We start from the raw sequence: 20880 nt of genomic DNA on the forward strand, positions 1-20880 counted from the left end.
ATATCGAAATTAAGTAAAGCTCACCAAACTACCTCAATTTTAACAGTCTGAGATACGATCATTCCTAGTATTTGAAGATGCTGTCAGATAGATTTAGAATTATTTAGAAATATGAAAGATAAACTGACGTCATTTCATAGAAATTTTCCAGTGAAGACTTTGTTGGGCCCTACATGCATCTTATACTTAAACCAAACATTTGCTGAATACTGTTAATACAACGGAATGACAGAAACGGAGGCTAGAACCAAGCAACACTAACAGTTCTAAGAACTCAAAAGTGAAAAGTAAACTGCAGAGCAGGACACAAAGCATCGTTGCCCCCAGTTTCTTACCGAGGCTCTCCAAATGCTGATTTCTGGAGCTCCTGCCCTACAGCACTCCGATCTTGGCAGGCACCCTGGAAAACCTGCTTTTTCCCCCCTCCATTTTTTAAGTTTTTGTAACATCCGCCTGATGAAGATTCCTGATAACTCGACAGCTTACACGAAGTTTTGGATTACTGTGACTGGGCCCAGTAAAAGGTATTGCATGGATTTTATTTTTCTGGATTTTAACCTCAGTAACGTGGTTCCTCAGGCAGGTTCTGAGCTGTCTCCCATCTTGCTCTGGTGCTTTGGCCAATTCTGTAGTTGGGGCATACTTTCCCCATCTCATCAGCAATTTCAGCAGCGATCCACCACGCCTTTTCCTCTGCTCCGCTGTCTTATTTCTACAGCCTAGACCCTCTTTGAGGACTGGCAACGAGGGCAGAAGCCAACTTACTGCCACTTCTGGCTGTAATGGGAGGTCTATAGCATGGCCCCATCAGACGCAGCACTTCACAGTAAAAATACAGACTGTGTTAGCCAGAGGCTCCAATTGAATATTTTCTCCCTTAGTTCAATTTGAGCCTTCTACCTTTCATCCACAGAACTCCAAACTATACATGACAGACAACGAACCTACTTGGTTGGTTTGAGTCAATCTGCCTTTTGTCCAGTTGGGAAGCAAGCGGGGGGCGGGGGGAGCCACTACTACAGCATATACAAGTTTTACCTGAAAGCAGAATAACCTAAAAAGCCTGCATGAAAACCATGATGTCAGCTAAACTTCCAAACCTGTCATCAAAGCATCAAACCTTTCAACAGCTCCAAATGCCCTTCTAAGTAGCTGCTCCAAAGTGATGTCAAAATAGGAGCTTTCCTCATACTTTCCAGGGAAGTCATTATAAGGGGCACAGCAGAAGGGATATAAAAATGAGCTATAGTTGCACACATCCTCCTACAGCAGGGGATAGCAAGAAGGAGACACAGGGAGGATGGACTCTTTTATGCAAAACTGATTTAAGACAGATTTTAATAAGTACTATTTACTAATCTGACTCCTTTTCCAAAGACAGGAGTGGGAATTAATTAGAAACTGTGGTTTCTGGGGTCCCTTTCCCCCCCAAATTTAAAATAAATTTTAAGGTTAATTTGCACTAACCAACTAACCTATATTGATTAAGAATTTCATTACAATTGATACAGTTTAGTAAGGAAGTATGAACTTTTCCCAGTTCAAATTCTACTTTGTTTGTAAATTCTAGGAGGCTTAGACAAGTAACACACATGCAGGTTCACCTTCAAGCTTAAACCCTTCTCCCTGGGATGGATCTCTCTCTCTCTCTCCCTCTCCCTCTCTCTCTCTCTCTCTCTCTCTCTCTCTCTGTGTGTGTGTGTGTGTGTGTGAGAGAGAGAGAGAGAGAGAGATTAAATTCAAACCTGAGGAAAAGGAAAACTGGTCAACAACACTTCCCAGGGTTTGAATCCAAGTAGGCCCGACACTAACTGAACAGAAACAAACAGAAACAAACAAACGCCCCAGCTAGTCCCTAGATCTGGAGACGGCAACCTGTGATTCAATGTACAGGGCTTTTTTAAAAAGATAATGAAATTTCTACATTAAGGTATATGGGAAACATATTATTGGAAAGAATGAGAATGTATATGAAGTACTCTGAAAACACTGAAGTGCTATTTAAATGCTAGTTACTACTTCATTTGACTCTGAAAGTAAATTTTTATCCTTCTCCAACACCTCTTCAAACACAACACTTCACATTTGGCCTCATGTAAAACTATTGCTACAATCCTTTATATATACACACAATTCATCAAGAAGGGAACATTTTACACAATTGGACAGCAAGACAGATTCATTCTTGGAAGCCTCTTAAGGAATCACTAAATTTAGGACAGTAACAAATGCCAGCAGCGGTACTACTATATGCTGCACTCCCCCCCCCGCCCCCGATCTCGAATAAGATGAACTTCTACATCAGCTATCTTTCCATCATACAGCAATATCTACTTCTTTGTGGAGTTCTCCACTTCCATACTGAATGGCAGCAAAAATCAGTGGTGGTTTTCATCCTTTTCATGCAGTTTCACCTTATGGTTTAGCCAGGGCTTTTTTTCTGGGAAAAGAAGTGGTGGAACTCAGTGGGTTGCCCTCGGAGAAAATGGTCACATGGCTGGTGGCCCCGCCCCCTGATCTCCAGACAGAGGGCAATCTCAACTCCCCTCTGTCTGGAGATCAGGGGGCGGGGCCACCAGCCATGTGACCATTTTCAAGAGGTCCCGGAACTCCGTTCCACCACGTTCCAGCTGAAAAAAAGCCCTGGGTTTAGCTCAGACAAAGCACATACCCCCTTCTGATATCATCGCTGCTAGCAGGAATAGGTTTTTCAGTTGCACATGGTACATTTCATAATCTCAGAGATTAAATGTTGCTTTAGGCTTCACAGTTTAAAAACTTTAATACAAGATGATTAGCATACCTTGTAACTGTCTGTGACGGTCATTCCCTCACTCAGCACGCACAACTCTAGGCTTTTAGGAAGCCTCCATACATATTCAAGCGTCTATCAATCTCAGATAAGGCACAAGAGAAATTTAAAACACCTACATTTTAAACTACTGGTTCCTTAACAGTTACATTCACACACCCCTTCAATAAGAAGAGCAACATAACACTTGCAAAAGTAGTCCATCTGTCTGAAATTGAACTCCTGAAGTATTATTCATTCCTCAATAAGTATGAAATGAACTGACAATTCCACATTATGATTTTATAATATTCATAGAAGTCAACTCTTAATTAACATATACTCTCTTCCTCATTATACACTAGAGTTCAAAATGTTCGGCTATCGCAGGTTACAGAGGTTACAAGCGGGTGAACAATGGGACTCCCCAAAACATACAGCAGGGACAATGGTTATTTCCAGTTTCCCATGCTAGTATGACTCTGCCCCAAAGTCACAGATGGTCTCCAGAAAAAGGAAGAAGACTAAAAGTTCTAGAAGGCTGAAGCACTGGGCAATCAAGCCAGAATCAATGCTCCGAGCCACAGCAAAACGAAATTCTTCAGGGTTAGCAGCCAAGGGAACAGACAAGAAGATCCAGCAGGTCTTACAAATGAACCTTGAATTTCTTTGGAGGTTCTAGCAGGGGCGCACCACTATTGTATACCCTTGACTAAAGAAAGGTACACTCCTGTCTGGGATAACTGTCCTCCTCCATGCATGCACGCACGCACACACAGAAAGAGAGCATGTGTGCGTGCGTGTTCTTATAAATATTCTGTTAATGCATGTTTTACGCTGCTGGTCTTTGACCATAATAAATGACTGATTGAGAATTATTGATCCAACAGTTTCAACAGATCAAATAAGCACAGGATGAGAATGTTAAGAATTTGTTTCAGGGACAGGAAGAGAGATGAGGGAACAAATACCAGTGCAGAGGCTCAGCCAGCAGTCCCAAAATGGGAGTCTCTCAGTTGCATCCAGGCTAAATTTTCCAGGGTCAGAATGGAGCTTTCCGGCCTCCCGTCCCCAGTAGTGCAGCTCACGGATCGCCCCAAAATGCTGCTTCTGGCAGACAGGGCACTCAGGGGAATGATATGAGGGGAGCCTGCAGCAGGAAGGGTGGAGGGGGGGGGATCAGTGCACACAGCCCATCTAGCCTGAACCCACTCTCTGGACACAAAGGCTGGCCTGCTATATTACCCCAACTGCAAGTCAGGCTAAACTCAACAACAAGCAAGAGTTGACCATTCATACAGCTAGAAAAGTCCAGCCCAAGGGCTCAATTCTGACACCCCTTCAGCCCCTGTAAATTCTCTTTACTAGTATCTACCTTTACAAGAAATTAAATAAAAAATGCTTTTGAGAAATAAAGATATCCTCAGTTGTTTCTGTAGATATAGGGGAATAAGTACAGGATATACCCTAAATATAGTAAGTTTCTGGATTGTTTGGGGCTGGCATCTGTAAAAAGGTACCACTTGTATCTTTGTAAGTTAATCAAGTTTCTATCTTTTTTTATCCTGGTAGAAATTTAGTCCCCTTCGGAAGCCACCCAAGTATTCTTTCCTCATACAGGCACCTACGTGGTTGCAGACGCTCTGTTCTTTCTCAGCCCTGAGTATCCTAGAAGCTTAATCATTTTTGCTTTTGTTCATCAGAATCACTCCCACCCCTTCACAAAGCTGTCACCGTGGATGAGGGGAGATAAGTCTAACCAACTACCAAGTCATAAAGCCTTGTAGTCAAATGTGTGGGTCCTACATTTATAATCAGGGCTTTTTTTCTGGGAAAAGAGGTGGTGGAACTCAGTGGGTTGCCCTCAGAGAAAATGGTCACATGGATGGTGGCCCCGCCCCCTGATCTCCAGACAGAGGGGAGTTGAGATTGCCCTCCATACAGCAGTGCTTGGCGGCGCGGAGGGCAGTCTAAACTCCCCTCTGTCTGGAGATCAGGGGGCGGGGCCACCAGCCATGTGACCATTTTCAAGAGGTGCTGGGACTCTGTTCCACTGCGTTCCTGCTGAAAAAAAGCCCTGTTTATAATACTCAAGGAAAGTCCTATTCAATAACACAAGAGGGAGTTGCCCAAGCCACTAACTCTGCCTCCTTTACTACTAGGGGGATGAATTCTTGGAATGGTGTTCATGTTGGCTAACCCTCCTAATTAGCCTTGTTCCTTGTTTTTCAGTGCCAGCCTTTGGATTTTTCTACCCCCTTCTTAGATTTCTCTGCCTGAATCTGAAACTTATATTCTGTCCTGTGTTGGTGACAGTAAGCTTTTATTGACAGCAGCACTCTTCCTGGAATTATGAACACACACTTATTCAAACTATAATTGTATTTAGGTTGTAATGTTGAACTTGAGGGTGGAAGCAAATTCTGCTGCCTGGCTACACTGATGTTTTCCTTCAGTTTGTTTTGATTAAGATCACACACATACCGCATGCTCTTCCCAATCTCCAGAATAGGGAGGTTGTTCATTTGGTGGCAAAGGAGAGGCACTCTGCTCACATTTATATGACTGAGGAGCGGCATTTAAACCAAGTTCTGGTTGAATGCACTTGAGTTTCAACTCAAATTACAGCTTTTTCTTGGGCCAGTAAAAAGCACATTCTTTTCAGGCACGTTTGCTCTCAAGTTAAAAACCGGGCAAGGTTTAGATTTGATGCCTTAAAAAATGTTAATCATTGTTTGGGGGAGGGGAAGAAAAGAAGGCACTTCGCCAGGGCTTTTTTTCAGCTGGAACGTGGTGGAACGGAGTTCCGGAACGTCTTGAAAATGGTCACATGGCTGGTGGCCCCGCCCCCTGATCTCCAGACAGAGGGGAGTGTAGATTGCCCTCTGCACGGCCGAGCAGCACGGAGACAAATGTAAACTCCCCTCTGTCTGGAGATCAGGGGGCGGGGCCACCAGCCATGTGACCATTTTCTCCAAGGGCAACCCACTGAGTTCCACCACCTCTTTTCCCAGAAAAAAAGCCCAGCACTTCACATCCATAAAAACATACTTCTTCATTAATGCTGAACAGAGATCCAGTGCTAGAGAGTACATGTAGTTATTCTCAGACAAGACAACTCAGTCCAAGGCTGTTTGGCTCAAGAGCTTCACAATGTAGTCAAATCAAAAAGAGTCCAGTAGCACCTTTAAGACTAACCAATTTTATTTTATTGTAGCATAAGCTTTCGAGAATCAAGTTCTCTTCATCAGATGCCTGATCCGAACTGGTCAAATCTGATGAAGAGAACTTGATTCTCAAAAGCTTATGCTACAATAAAATAAAATTGGTTAGTCTTAAAGGTGCTACTGGACTCTTTTTGATTTTGCTACTACAGACTAACACGGCTAACTCCTCTGGAACAATGTAGTCAGTTGCTGTGATATTTGTTTAAACCCTTGTTACACCTTGCTTTTTATATTAGAGTCTTGCATCTGAAAGCTTCAAGATACATTGATACAAGTTTCACTGAGCTGTGAGTTTTAATGGCAAATATGAGAATGAGGGAAACCACATATTCCCTCATTCATCTTCAATGAATGCCTAAAAGGACTGAAGTGTTCTAGTGTGGCACTTTGTCTCAGAGTGGCTGGATGCCTCAGATTCAGGTGTGGAAAGAGAAGAAGTTTCATCACTGGGAAAATGGACATTGTGCTCAATATGAGAATTCATAGCATTTTATATAGCGCTTTAGAGTGCATTATATGTGGAACAAGTAACATATAGTAATACTGCCTCCATTTTGAAGAGAGGAGTTTTTGACAGAGATACGACTTGAACGATAGCCAGTGTCCAACTAATTTTCCAACTCAAACCTTTCCAGCTCAGAACTCAAGCTCTTAGCCACCGTACTACACCGCGCTACCTCACTCTAGTGAGGCCTCATGCTAGCAACGTACATGCAACCTTAACAGAAAGACAGAAGAGAGAGAACACAATTTTGTTTAGAAAGCAGTCATAACTCCAAAGTCCACTAACTGCCACTATCAGCTATCTATTAACACTGTGAGTGGCCTCGTTATTGTTTTCTACTTGCACAAGGACAATTCTGCCAGGGGGATGATTTTCAGAGATTCACCTCAGTGCAAGACAGCCAGCGCTGTTCCTGGAGCAACACTTCAGCGGACGTTGTCTGATCCGGAATGCTCCCTTACTTTACCACAGCAGCTGACGTCCCAGCAAGGAATGGCCACAGGGAACAGAGGGGCAACACGCAACTCCAGAGGCTGGCAGGTGGAGAAGGCAACACTCAGAGCCAAGCTACAAGTGACGAATTACACTTGCCTGGCAAGTGAACAGACTCACGTGTATTCCTCCCTGTTCACTTCCTCACTGTTCACGTAGTGATCAAGTGGAGGGCAAGTGGAGGGCAAGTGAACAGGGAGGAATACACGTGAGTCTGTTCACTTGCCAGGCAAGTGTAATTCGTCACTTGTAGCTTGGCTCTCAGAAGGGTTTACCCCATGCAGGCCCCCACAGCATTCATGAAGGACAAGCCTCCAGCCGTGGGAGCGGCAGATTGGGTGGGGAAACAGCTAGTCCCACCATGAACTGGCTCCCCTCCCTGTGAAGGCTGCCCACCACGGTTTGTTTTTCAGCTGCTGTTACTGTGCTGCTATATCTAGTTGTACTGCTGTATTATTTGTTAATAGTTGTATTGCTGCCACCAGGCAAAGAGTGCTGCTATTTTTATATGATGTTTTAATGTTTTAATATGGTACGTTTTAAAATTATTTTAAGGTTGTTATCCACCCTGAGCCCACTTGCGGGGAGGGCAGAATACGAATATGATATAAATAAATAATAAATAGATAAAATGCCAAGCTTGGGCAGGGAAGCGAGAACAAAAACAGGGAGAAGAGGGGAGAAGGGACAGTGCTCAGAGGTGCCTCAGCCTGCCCACCCCCACTTTACCACCCCCAGAGGAACATAGTTGGGAGTGACCGGGATTGCTCCTCCCCTAAAGAGGCTTGTAAGCAGCAAGGGGGGTGCAGAGTCAGGGAAGAAGAGCATATCCATGCTCACTCTCTGCCTGGAGGAGATGGACTTCTTAGAGAAAGAGGGGCTGGGTGAGATGGACCCCCCCTCTTCTCCTTTTTCTGAGGCTCCTTGCGCCCTGACAAAGCCAGACTTAGCCCAGAAGGGGGGGCAAAGCATCAGACACTGACTGAGAGTGGGAGGAGTTCGGCAGACGCCAGAATTCCACCTGTGGTCTGACGGAATTACCCGACCTGAAGTTGTCCCCCTCATTCATCCATGCAATAAAATCAGCTTCTTTCTATTATCAAACAAAAAAACATTGATGAACTAAGCAGAAAGGTGATTAATGATGCATCAATATGCTATACTCATTATCACAGTGGTGAACATATATTTATTCACATAGAATACCTGAAGTGTTGGTAAAACTTCAGGCACAAAACGTTAATATGAGGAGCGGCCGCAGCTCAGGGGATGAGCACATACTTTGCACGCAGAAATTCACAGGTTCAGTCCGTGGCATCTACCGTTAAAAAGATCTTTTGGTGGCAAGTCTGCAAAGCCACAGCCACTGCTAGTAAGGAACAGGCAGTACTGGGCCAGGCGGACCAATTCCCTGATTCAGTATGGCAGTTTCATTCAAAAATGCTACGGCAGAATAAAAATCAGCACAGATTACCAAATGACAACACCTATTGCTGCCAGCAATTCAACTCTGCAAATATGTTTGCACCTTCTGTCCCCAAATTCAATTTTTCCTATTACTATCAAATGGGCACTTAATTGAAATCTATTCATGTTGAAGAGACTCCACGCAACAGAATAAAGATTAAAATAAAGATCAAACCAAAGGTCCGTCTGAACACAGTCATGAAACCAATGTAGATTGGCGATGAAGAAAAGACAGATCATAGCATTAAAGGGAGCCCAATGGAGAGTGAATCCGCTTTTCAGAACACCCACACACAGACAGCAGCTCCCGACAAGAAAAATGTTCTGTACAAAAATAAACCACAAAGATTCTTTTCATGAAAAATTAAAGATTGCTCTATATGCAGATTACATGACATTTAATTTTAGGAAACTCTGCCGAAATGAAACTCTTTTGTGCATGATTCACAGTTCATGAGATAATAAATGATTAAACAATACACATCCTTTTTGATAATTTAATACTCTTATTCAGGCCATGCTTAATTCCTTTGTGTGATATTTTTCATACATTACCTGAAAGCAATGGTTAAAATAGAAGAAATGAATGCAGTTAATAAACTATTACTTACCTTGGCACTGAAATCCTTGTTTCCCAAACCCCCTGCAAGAGAAAAAAAAAATACTCAACATCCATAGACCATGTGGCTGCAAGAGTTCTATTCCAATGTTAAAATATCAAACGAATAAAATATGAAGAGTCAAAGCAAAAGGTTTTGTTGACATTCATCTGTTTCTTAACAGAGACCACGACAGCCATGTAATTTCAAATTGCAGCAGCACTCTACCCAATTCTCCTTCAGTCTTTCTGAATTTGTCAAGCAATACTGAATGATAGTTGTTTATCTGTACATTACATAATTTCACAATTTAATGTTTAATAGTGCGATAGGGCAAACATTCCTGTTGCTACAGAACGCCACCATAAGTAGTCTTAACTAAGATTCTCACTTTAATGTATTGTCGAAGGCTTTCACGGCCGGAGAACGATGGCTGTTGTGGGTTTTCCGGGCTGTATTGCCGTGGTCTTGGCATTGTGGGTTTTCCGAGCTGTATTGCCGTGGTCAGGAACTACACGTCAGGAACTACAATGCCAAGACCACGGCAATACAGCCCGGAAAACCCACAACAACCATTCTCACTTTAGATTATTTTCTGAAACTCCACCTAAGGAAAAAGTAAAGAAATGGCTTGTGCTACACTTATTGAATTTTTCGCTGGGGGGTATACCTGAAAGTTCAAAAAAGTCACTACAGGCAAGACGAGATGGCTGTGAGCGCCTCCACCATGCAGACGTACCCCAGTGCAAGCCTTTGCTGGGAGTAGGCTGCATTGAACAGAGGTGAGTAGGATCCTGGAAAGAACTGCTGAGGATGGCTGTCAGCATGTAGCAGCACAATTAATAGATTGTCTTTCTGGCTTTTAGTATTCAAACATTCATCACAGAAGGTGCTGTTTTTTATCACTTGTATGTCACTCCTAGTAACTGTCACTCCTAGAAATTTCCCATGATTGTAAAGGCCAGTAAGAAAGGAAAGATAAAGCCCATACCTCCAAGTTATTGTAAGAGGTCTTGAGAACTCAAAAGAACTCTTTAAAAGGGGGGGCACTGGCGGGTAGAAGAGAGTTGAAAACTGGAATTCTCTGCAACGAAGCAAGTTCATGCAGTGCAGTCTAATGTAGGCACAACTTTGTTACTATAGGTAATTGACTTGTGGCTGTTTTAACTAAGAACTTCCTAAGCCAAATTCTTGCTAAGCTGATTACATTCCACACAGGCAATAAATTAGAGACTTGGGCATATATACAAGTGCTCAGAAGAGAGTGGGAAATTAACTGTACATTATTTTAACACATCCCCTTGTCATTTTTATTATGATAATATGCACTTCCATTAAAAAATGCATTAAAAAGCTCATATACAGGCACCTTGGTTATTTTCTCCACCCACCCCCTCTGGATTTTTTTTCCTTCTTAAGTAGCAGTACTAACTGTAGGTGATTCTATATGGTTTATACTACTCGAGCCCAGTTGCAAAACACAGAAATATCTGATTAAAACCTGTAAAAATTAACACAACTATTCCTCCACAATAAAGCTTTTATACATTTTACTCCTATACAAGAATCTGTGTGAGTAAAATTAAATGCACACATAATTTAGAGGAAGCACATGATTACATTTATTTTATTTTTTATTTTGTTTATTTATAGTCTGCCTTTCTCACTGAGACTCAAGTTGGATATACATTAATTTCAGTTATTTTAACTGAAATTATTTTGAGACAGTATTACAAGTGTATCAAGACAGTGAAAATCTGAGTTCAGACACAGTAACACTGTTACCTAAACAATGCCACTTAAAATTGCTAAACTAAAAGTAAGTAAAATTGCAATCCTAAATTCACTGGGTATAAACCACGTACAATAACATGGGACTTACTTCTGAGCAGACCTGTTTAGGATTGTTCCTTAAATCTGTAGTAGCTAATTCATAATCTGAGCAACACATTTTTTTAAAGAAACCTTTGTATACTTGACAAAATTAATATTCTACTGCTTCGGGCCTGCCCACTTTTTAAATCAAAGTATGTTGAGGCACAAATGGCTTATATCACATTTCCGATAATAAAATAAAATGTAACCTAAGAAGAAAACAGGTACATGTAAATTTTTAAAATAAAGCACTAAAAGTCATTCAAGATGACCTGAAACTTTCAAATTACAAATATCTCACAAACAGCCACCAGTCGAGTGTAACGTACTCTTGAACTGAAGCTGATGAAGCAGGTGAGTTTCTTTAACTCAGTATATTCAGCACTCTACAATATATTCTATGGGTTTTTTTGAAGGGAGGATTTTGTTTTTGTTTTTTAAAAGTAATAAAGTGCTAGCTGAGGAATTATCCACGGGAAGATTTAATGATTTTTAAACACAGAGAGAGCGAAAGAGAGAGCGAGAGAGAGAATGCTGTTTGGGTGATAAAAAAAAATAAGCAGCACTAACTCTCTGGAGAAGTTACATATTGGATCAAATGGCTTCCCCCCTTATTTCCAAATGCATTATTCACAGCTGCCCATTCCTATTGATTTATGGATGCGCACATAATTTATATAGGCAGCAAAATGTCTCCTGATGTTTGCCACATTTCTTATTTAAAGAAGATATTTCGCTTCTAAAGCAGAAAAACTGATTTGAGACTTTAAAGGGGCTGCACATATTGACTCAGAAGAATATTTAAATGCTTCCTAGAGTCTCACCAGCAGGGAAGGACAACAGAATATAACTCCTCTTGCCACCTGTCAACAGCAGGATATCCTTTCACATTCAAGTACATCCTGCAATCAGGTGCCTTTTATCACAGCTGCTTTTTTAAAAAAAAGATAATGCATTAGTCATCTACACACCCTTGCTGACATAGACCCTACAGCACTTTTATTCCCGCAAACCACTAGCCATCTTTATAGCTCAGCACCTCTTAAATTATTTGTTCTCTTCTAATTTATTTTTTTTTTAATTGGACAGACTACATCATTTTATTGTCCTTTTATTCCTTTGGTTTGTATCTTACTTTTCATCCAAAATGATTCCAAGGTGGCTCACAGGAATTTAAAAAAAATACAAATGACATTAAAATCCATTACAAATGTCCCCCAGGGAGGGGTATTCAGCTGAGCTCAATATTTATCATCTTTTCACCTCCCTCTCCAAGGTTTCATCATGCTCGTGTAGGAAGCTTCTCCTTCTTGCATTCTTGCTCTCTCATGCTTTCTAAAGAATCTATTCCTTATCAACAAGACCGAAACACTGAAGCAGGAGAAGAAACTCTAAGGAACAGATTGCATCCTGATAAAGGCCAAACAAACCTAAGGTGCTTCTTACACAACACTACACACTCAGGTTCTGCAACTGCCATACAAAAGCTCACACATATATACAAAACAATAGATGCAGAGGAGTTAGCCGTGTTAGTCTGTAGTAGCAAAATCAAAAAGAACTGTGATTCTCGAAAGCTTATGCTACAATAAAGTTGGTTAGTCTTAAAGGTGCTACTGGACTCTATACAGAACAACATTTCCTTTAATACACAGACATACAAGGGAGTAGGCAAAACTTTAGATTATGGGTCATTTAAAGAAAACACTGCCATTCATACTTTTATGCCAATCATATCAAATGTAATATGTGAGGATTTTGTTACCTAGTAACAGATCCTGAAAAAAAGATGTCATATAAAAAGCTGTCCTTCAGTAGGTCCAATTTCTTTATTCCTACACAGTACAGGAAGAAACTGGAAGTTCTAACTTTTAGCCACGCTAAGCTCTAATGGCAGTATGCTTAATCCACACCCAAGATGTTGAGCAAGCGAGTTATTGGCATGCAACATAAAATCAAGGTATATGAATGTTTACAATGTATACATGATATATGAACATCTAAGCATGTTTTCCCACATAACGGGAGGATGTGATAACTAGGAGTGCACAAAAACACAGAGTTCAATGGTTAATAAAGAACAGGGTACACACGAATACATATACACATAGCTGGTATAAACGAGTTCAGTATTCTTAAGTGGTCTTTTATGTGTTTGCTGTATGCTTTCTTTCTATAGGGAGAATTTTTTCCCCTAAGCGTTCATGTTTAAAAAGTGCCCCCCACCAAGTATTTTCATGTCCCCCTACTTTTCATGTTCAGTAACAGGAAGGAGATATCAAAATCAATAAAAGTGTTCAACCAAGTGTCCTGAACGATAAAGAAAGAGCCAAAGAATCTCCTGCTAGACAAAAGCACAATCATCAAGGCCGGTTAAAGGGCAAGAATTTGTCTATTTAGTACATCTGCAATCACACCAAACAGGAAGTGGATCTGATCAAGGAATGCCAAAAGCACATTAAAAATCACACTGATTGGGGAGAGTGAAAAAGATAGCACGTCATGCACAAGCACTACACATACAAGTAAAGCAGCTGCAGAACCAACTTTAAAAGATATCAGAAACATAGAGCCAAGCTACAAGTGACGAATGTCACTTGAACGGCAAGTGAACAGACTCACGTGTATTCCTCCCTGTTCACTTGCGTGCCACTTGATCGTGATCCACTTGATCAAGATCAAGTGGAGCGCAAGTGAACAGGGAAGAATACATGTGAGTCTGTTCACTTGCCACTCAAGTGTCATTCGTCACTTATAGCTTGGCCCTGTGATCGAGTGGAGTGCAAGTGGAGCGCAAATGAACAGGGAGGAATACACATGAGTCTGTTCACTTGCTGTTCAAGTGTCATTCGTCACTTGTAGCTTGGCCCTGTGATCGAGTGGAGTGCAAGTGGAGCGCAAATGAACAGGGAGGAATACACATGAGTCTGTTCACTTGCTGTTCAAGTGTCATTCGTCACTTGTAGCTTGGCCCATAATCTTCTAAATTACATAGACTATTCCCGTATGAGAGTAAAAATATAGGAAATATGTACTCAAGAGGAGCATTAATTAAGTTTTAATTTAAAGCACACACTATGAACATTAGACACAAGTTGACACTTTCTGTGAAGCAGAGTGGCATTGGGAAAGAATTTCCCCAAATTGACAACACAATCTGGTTGTCAGATGAGTAAGTTATAGGATAAACAGAGGAAAGACGTGTTAGGGAAGGAAAGCAGGACTTCTCCATGGAACTTAAGTCAAGGCACTGATTTATACACAACTGAAAACATGGAATGGGAGCGGATCAGTGTATTCCATAAGGTCTAACGTATAGCAAAAAGAATGGTAACAAGAAGTTCTCCAATGGTGAAAAGTGGTGCGGCTTGTGTGGTGGGGGATGATCTTCGGCAGAAGAAGCGGAAGAAAAATATGCAATAGACCAGAACATCAGAGTATAATCTGAAGAGAGAAATCTCTCTTTCAGTGAAATACAACACCAAATAAATTTGTGCTGCAGTTGAGGGGCACACAGTTTCTTTCCCTTACTGTATCAAGCTAGCAAACTAATAACCTGGAAGCAGAACAGGCCTCCCATGGGGGGCAGGGGGGGCACATACAATCCAGGTTCGTCTAAAACAAAAAAGTTCCTCTGTTAAAAGCAACTTTCTCAAAAGAGGAGGCTAAGATGTGTAGGAATAAGGTGTCTTTTCTAGCAGAAGCTAGTAACAGCTGCTCTCACAAGACCTTTCTGTGGACAGATGTTATTTTAGGGCTCTATTGGAACGTTTGCAAAGATGTGTTGAGAAAGAACGGGAGATTCTTGGTCTGTAGACTACTGAAGTCCCACGCAGCTGCTGACAGAAGTTGCGTGTGGTGTTTTTTGTCCCCCCGCCCCGTGGGAGATGGTATATAACAAGATTTTTTACCAGATGATGCTAATGCTATTTGTGTGCAGCGTTTTGTGTGTGGGGAGGACCGACTAGCGGGAAACTCTCACCAGATGCTTCAGCTGTGATGTCGGGGGAGTTATAGAGCAGGATCTTTATTATGAAGAAGTTGCTCATCAACTGAAGCCACTGGTGGGGGGGGGGAGTCTGTGGGAGAGCAGTGGAACAAAATCTCTTACCAAATGAGATCAGCAGAATGGCTGACTAGGGTGACATGTGCAGAACAACACCGGACTCCTCTACTTTTAACAGCTGAACAAAAGGAAGGAACTCTGGGAAGACACAGCATCCCATTCTGGGAAAACTACACTTACCAAGATTATTTTTCTAAACTACTATTAAAGAAGAAAGAATTTTATCCCTGTTTCTGGTCTACCTAAGGTAGAAACATTTCTCCAGGGAAGTGTGAAAGTGGTCACTTATCCAATGGCCACTGGGACAGGTGAGGGGTGTGGAACCTATGACCACGGTTTGCGGTATGCTAACTAGAGCCAGTGTGGTGTAGTGGATAAGAGCACGGACTCTAATCTGGAGAGCCGGGTTTGATTCCCCACTTCTCCACTTGAAGCCAGCTGGGTGACCTTCGGCTAGTCACAGCTCTCTCAGAGCTCTCTCAGCCCCACCCACCTCACAGGGGGTTTTGTTGTGGGGATAATAATGGCATACTTTGTAAACTGCTCTGAGTGGGTGTTAAGTCATCCTGAAGGGCAGTATATAAATCGAATGTTGTTGTTGTTGTTACTAATACTATATGAAGACTGATTGGGCAAGGGCTGGAGCAAGGGTGAGAGAGTTTTCTCTGATCACTGGGAAGGGGCGAAACAGATGGTGTTCCAAGGGAAAACCCACAGTGGGCAAGCGGAGGGGGGCTTTTGCCATATGAAATCAAATTATATAAACGAGGATCATACACAACCTCTATCCAGAGCATTAAAAAGGTGGAAAATATACATAAGCATGTGCACGCCCGGAGGGACTGCACAAAGATTTTTCCCCCCACATTCAGTCAGCAAAGTTGACATATTGGGGGGGTGGGAGGGTAGTGGGGGCGGTCTGGGCAAAGGGAATAATGCCGACGCCTTTCTTCCCAACCAACCTGGGGGTCGGCCTCCGGAACAGGCGTTTCTACGGGGCAACCCTGGGCCAGGATCCCCGGGGTGAAACGGGCAGGGCGCCTCGGGCGGGGATCGCCCTGCCCAGCGCGCAGGCGGCGAAGGCATTGCCTCATGAAGCGTTGCGTGCAGGAAGGTGACTCTGGAGGAGGCGGCGGCGGCGGCGGCACTGACGGCTCTGCTTCGGGGGGCAGAGGGACGAGCCTGGCCAGGAAGAGGGTGCGCGGGAGCCTCGTTCCTCCTTAGCCAGGCGGTGCAGCGGCCGAGAGCGACCCGGGCGGGAGACCGCCGCCTGCCAGCCTTTCCGCCTCTGGGGAGGAGGGCGGTTTCTCGGCGGCAGGGTCCTCGCCGCTTCAAGAGGGGTCCCCGGGGGGAAGCCTGGCGAGCGGCCGAGGTCCGGGGCGAGTTCTCTGCACCGACGCCGCCGAGAGCCCGCCCGTCTTCGGGAGCAGGAGCGGCAGCTGTCAGCCCGCGGGCGCCCGTTGCCCGGCCCGGCTCGCGAGGGGGCGTGGGAGGGGGCGGCGGCCGGGGAGGGGTCTCCGGGGGAGGGCGCGCGCGCGCTCCTTACCAGATGAAGTCGGTGCAGTGGCTGCAGAAGGTGGGCTGCTTGAAGAAGCGCGCGATGAATTTGTGCTCCCGCACCTCGTGCACGTTCTTCTGGCGGAGGGCCCCTTGGCGAGCGAAGCGCCGCGCCGCGTCGGGACCCGAGCCGGGCTCGGGGGCCGGGAAGACGTCGGCCATGGCGCCCCCCCCCTTCTCGGCTCCCCGCCTTGCCCGGAGTTCGCTTCCCTCAGCCGAGCCCGGGCGGCTTCCTCCTTCGCGCCGTCCGCTTTGCCAGCTGCGGGGATGGGCGCTGCCTCCTCCTCGCCCGCTCGGGCTCCTCCTGACGTCTGAGCCACGCGCGGGAGGAGGATCCCGTCCCCGGGCCAGCCCTGCCTGCTCCGCCCGCGAGAGCGAGCGAAGGCGGGGAGGGGAGAGGGCGGGAAAGAGGGGAGGGCCGGGGCCGGCGGGCGGGCGGGCGGGCGCGCGCGCGCCGGGGAGAGCCCGTCTCTAGGGCAACAGGCATGCAGGCGCGCTCCCCGGCCGCGCGAGGGGCCCCTCGCCTCCCAGCGCGCGGCCGCCGGAGTCCACCTGTGGCGGCGGCCCAAGGGGCCAGCTGGGCCCCCTCCGCGGGTCGAGTGGCGGCGTCGCTCAGCTCCCGGTTTCCGCGCCGCCTTCCGAGTCGAGGGGGCGGGCGTCGCAGCCGGCCGGTCAACTCCAAACGGAGAGACGGCGGCAGGCACAGAGGGGGGCTGAGGCCGGGGGGGGGGGCACGCCTGCTGCTAAGTCTGAAGGAAGAATGACGGACGGCTCGGCCTCAGGAACGCGCGCGCCCTTCCCTATGCCCTCCGCGTGCGGGAAAGTTCCAGCGCCCGGCGGGAGCGGAGGGAGGTCAGGTTAAAATCTGCGGCGGCCCCTGAAAGCGCGCGCATTTGCCGCGGGCACCACCTTTGGGGCCACTTTGTGCCACGCCCGCCGGGCGAATCTGCAGGCGTCTCTTGGCCACGTGGCAGCGAGCGGGCAGCGCGGAGGTCCGCAGCCTGGTCGCGAAACCGGCTCTCGCCAAGGCTGCCCACGGGGGGGGGGGGGGTTGCGTGCCACGCAGGACTCCGCTTTCTGCGGGTCACCCCGCAGATCCTGCCCCGCCTGTCTCACGAAGACATATAAGCCGCAGCTTGTGGCTTTTTACAACAGCTAGGGTTGCCAGCTCCAAGATGGGAAATTCCTGGAGATCTGAAGGGTGAAACCGGGAGAAAGTGGGGTTTGGGAAGGGAAAGGGCCTTGGCATGGCATAATGCCATAGAGTCCACCCCCCAAAGTAGCCATTTTCTCCAGGGGAACTGATCTCCGTAGCCTGGAGACCAGTTGCAATTCCGGGAGATCTCCAGCCACTACCTGGAGGCTGGCAGCCCTAACAGCAGCCGTGGCTCGCACAGCCGCAACGCAGCCAGACCTCCGATTGCGCACAAGCGGGTTCCCCCTCCCTGCCTGCCGTCGCACGCCCACAAACGCCGTTTGGCAATCGCCGTGCCTTTAAGAAGTCGCGCGGAATCAACCGAACCTGTTGCTTGCCGACAACTTCCCTCTGCCCCCGCCCCCGCCGCGTGCCTGCAACTCCAGCGCCGCGCAGGCCGAATGCCTTACGCAACCGCGCGCTGTTCCCGGGGCTGCGAAACTGAATCGGGCGAGGGACGGGGAAAGAGATTCCAAGGGCGGGGGTTAATGCGCAGCCGAGCGCTACGTAGCCCAGCTCCTCCGTCCCTTTCCAAGTTTGAATCGCAAAGGCTGAGTCCCGCTGCTGCCTGTCCGCTCCTAAAGGCTCTCAGTAAAGTTACCAGCCTCCAGGGAGTGGCTGGAGATCTCCCGGAATTGCAACTGGTCTCCAGGTCACAGAGATCACTTCACCTGGAGAAAATGGCTACTTTGGGGGGGGGGTTGGACTCTATGGCATGATGCCATGCCGAGGTCCTTTCCCTCCCCATACCCCACTTTCTCCAGGTTTCACCCCCTAGATCTCCAGGAATTTCCCAACTTGGAGCTGGCAGCCCTAGCTCTCAGAGAGTCCTTGGGGATGCTGGGCAGAGCTGCAGCGGTGCTGAGAAAGCTCCTCAGTAAATTAGGCAAATGTTGCCAGCGCTTTTCTAAGTAGGCAAGGCAGCCCCAGAACCCGCTTATTTTCCTGCAAGCCCTCTGTGACCATAGAGAAGAGTCCAGTAGCACTTTTAAGACTAACCAACTTTACTGTAGCATAAGCTTTCAAGAATCACAGTTCTCTTCGTCAGATGCATGTGACGAAGAGAACTGTGATTCTTGAAAGCTTATGCTACAGTAAAGTTAGTTAGTCTTAAATGTGCTACTGGACTCTTTTCTATTTTGCTACTACAGACTAACACGGCGAACTGCTCTGGATCTGTGACCATAGAGGGACAAAGTGGACCCACCATTATTGTGGCATGGGCAAGAGTACGCCCAGAGGGCTGGTTGCAACCGGTGCTTACTTTCCTGAGCGCAAAAAGGGCATATTTCGAAAGCTGCAGTCTAAGTCAATGGACCTGGAGAAGCCAGGGGGCTTCCTCTTTCTTTGCTGCACTGTGGTTTTGTGTGATTCAGTTTGATCAGAGCAGTTTTACTGTTAGGCTGGTCTTCAGTAGACAGAAGCAGAACATTTGCTTTTTTTCAGGGGGAACGTGGGGGAGTGGAGTTCCAGCACTTCTTGAAAATACTCGGCAATCGTGCTTGAAAATAATATAATTTCAAAGAATCCCGTGTGTTTCTTCCTCATTACCCTCTTGAGAGTTCCGCCACCTCTTTTCCCAGAAAAAAAAACCCCTGTGCAGGGCAGCCACAATCGGAGAAGAACAAGCGCCTTTGTATCAGTTTCGTAAGACACCGATGTGTGTTGCGGTTCTCATTTCAGTGGCTGTTGCTAAATCCTTTTCATTTTTATATTGCATTTATTTGTGAAATAGCATTTCTATTTTTCAAGCGTTAGACGTTATGGCCAAAGCGATACACATATGACTAATAATGCTGGGGAAGGAAAGGTACACAGCTTGGCCCTGCCATACAGCAAGAGCTGCCTGAACAGAAACTGTTGACACATGGCAGATGTTTAGTGCAATAAACCAGCACAGTGTGCTGTTGTAAGTGTTCCTGCACACAGCAGCCACCTCACAAACGAGGAAGACAAAACCATTTTTCCTCCAGTAGCAACGCCCATGTAATCTCTTGCACCCATACGTTTGTATGGGTCTTGCACCTGACAAAGAGAGCTGTGGTTCTCGAAGGCTTCTGCTGCAGTAAAGTTGGTTAGGCTTAAAGGTGCTACTGGACTCTTTTACTATTTTGCTACTACAGACTAACACATCTAACTCCTCTGGACAAATAACCATATACACTCAAAAGGGTGAAGACAGGCAGCAACATTTCATTTCATCCAGTAACTTACCACAATGTACACATACACACTTAGTAATCTCAGGTGGGTGGCCTTGATAGTAGGACAAAATTCGAGGCCAGTAGCACCTTTAAGACGAACAAAATTCTCTAGGGGGTAAGCTTTCATGAGTTAAAATATACTTTGTCAGATGTATCTGACTTAGGAAAGCTTATATCCTGAAAAATGTTCTTGGTCTTTAAGGGGCTACCAGATTCGAATATTGTTCTACTAGTTGCCTGTATCAAGAAGCAAGAAGAATTTCCCGACTCTCTTACATGCCTTGATTTTCTAACAGTGCAAACTATGGTGAATTACTCCTGTCTAAGCTCATTGAAGTCAATAGGCTTAGACTGGAATAAGTTTCCACAGGTTTGTACTGGAAGAGATGTGCAATAAGCAGGGCTCATTTTGAGGGGGAACGCACAGGAACGCAGTTCCAGTAGTTCCCCAAAGGTCACATGGCAAGTGGCCCTGCCCACCTGACTCTCAGCCATTTTGGGCCCATTTCGGCCTGGATTGGGGCCGAAATCGCCCGGATCAGGCCTCTGATGGGTGGTGGATCACTCTCCCGCTCAGCAGCGGCCCGATCCTGACCATTTTGGGCCCCTTGGCTATTTTCAGACCCTTTTTGCCATTTTGGGCCCAATCTTGGCCCTAAACAGCCAGGATTGGGTCCAAAACAGCCAGGATAGGTGATGTCAGAAGGTGTGGCATATGCAAATCAGTCATGCTAATGACACACTTCTGGCGATGTCAAGGGGTGTGGCATATGCTAATGAGTTATGCTAATGAGTTCCTCCAGCTCTTTTTCTACTAAATGACCTCTGGTGATAAAATTCTTTTCACAACTTCACAGCTACCAAGTGAATCTACACACTCCATTATCACTTGGTAAATAGTT

At 45.7% G+C, this 20880-nt stretch overlaps 1 protein-coding gene across 1 annotated transcript in view; it reads right to left on the minus strand.

The window, feature by feature from the left end:
• PRKCA (protein kinase C alpha) overlaps positions 1-16889 on the minus strand; it is a 333406-nt gene extending 316517 nt beyond the window's left edge. The window contains exons 1-2 of the mRNA XM_054976872.1: positions 16569-16889; positions 9094-9125 (exon numbers count right to left, since the gene is read on the minus strand). Of these exons, the coding sequence (XP_054832847.1) occupies positions 9094-9125; positions 16569-16741 (205 nt within the window). The 5' untranslated portion in view covers positions 16742-16889. The remainder of the gene's footprint in view (positions 1-9093; positions 9126-16568) is intronic.
• Positions 16890-20880: the final 3991 nt, after the last annotated feature.

The sequence above is a fragment of the Eublepharis macularius genome, chromosome 4, assembly GCF_028583425.1.
Source record: "Eublepharis macularius isolate TG4126 chromosome 4, MPM_Emac_v1.0, whole genome shotgun sequence".
In the NCBI taxonomy this organism is placed as follows: domain Eukaryota; kingdom Metazoa; phylum Chordata; class Lepidosauria; order Squamata; family Eublepharidae; genus Eublepharis; species Eublepharis macularius.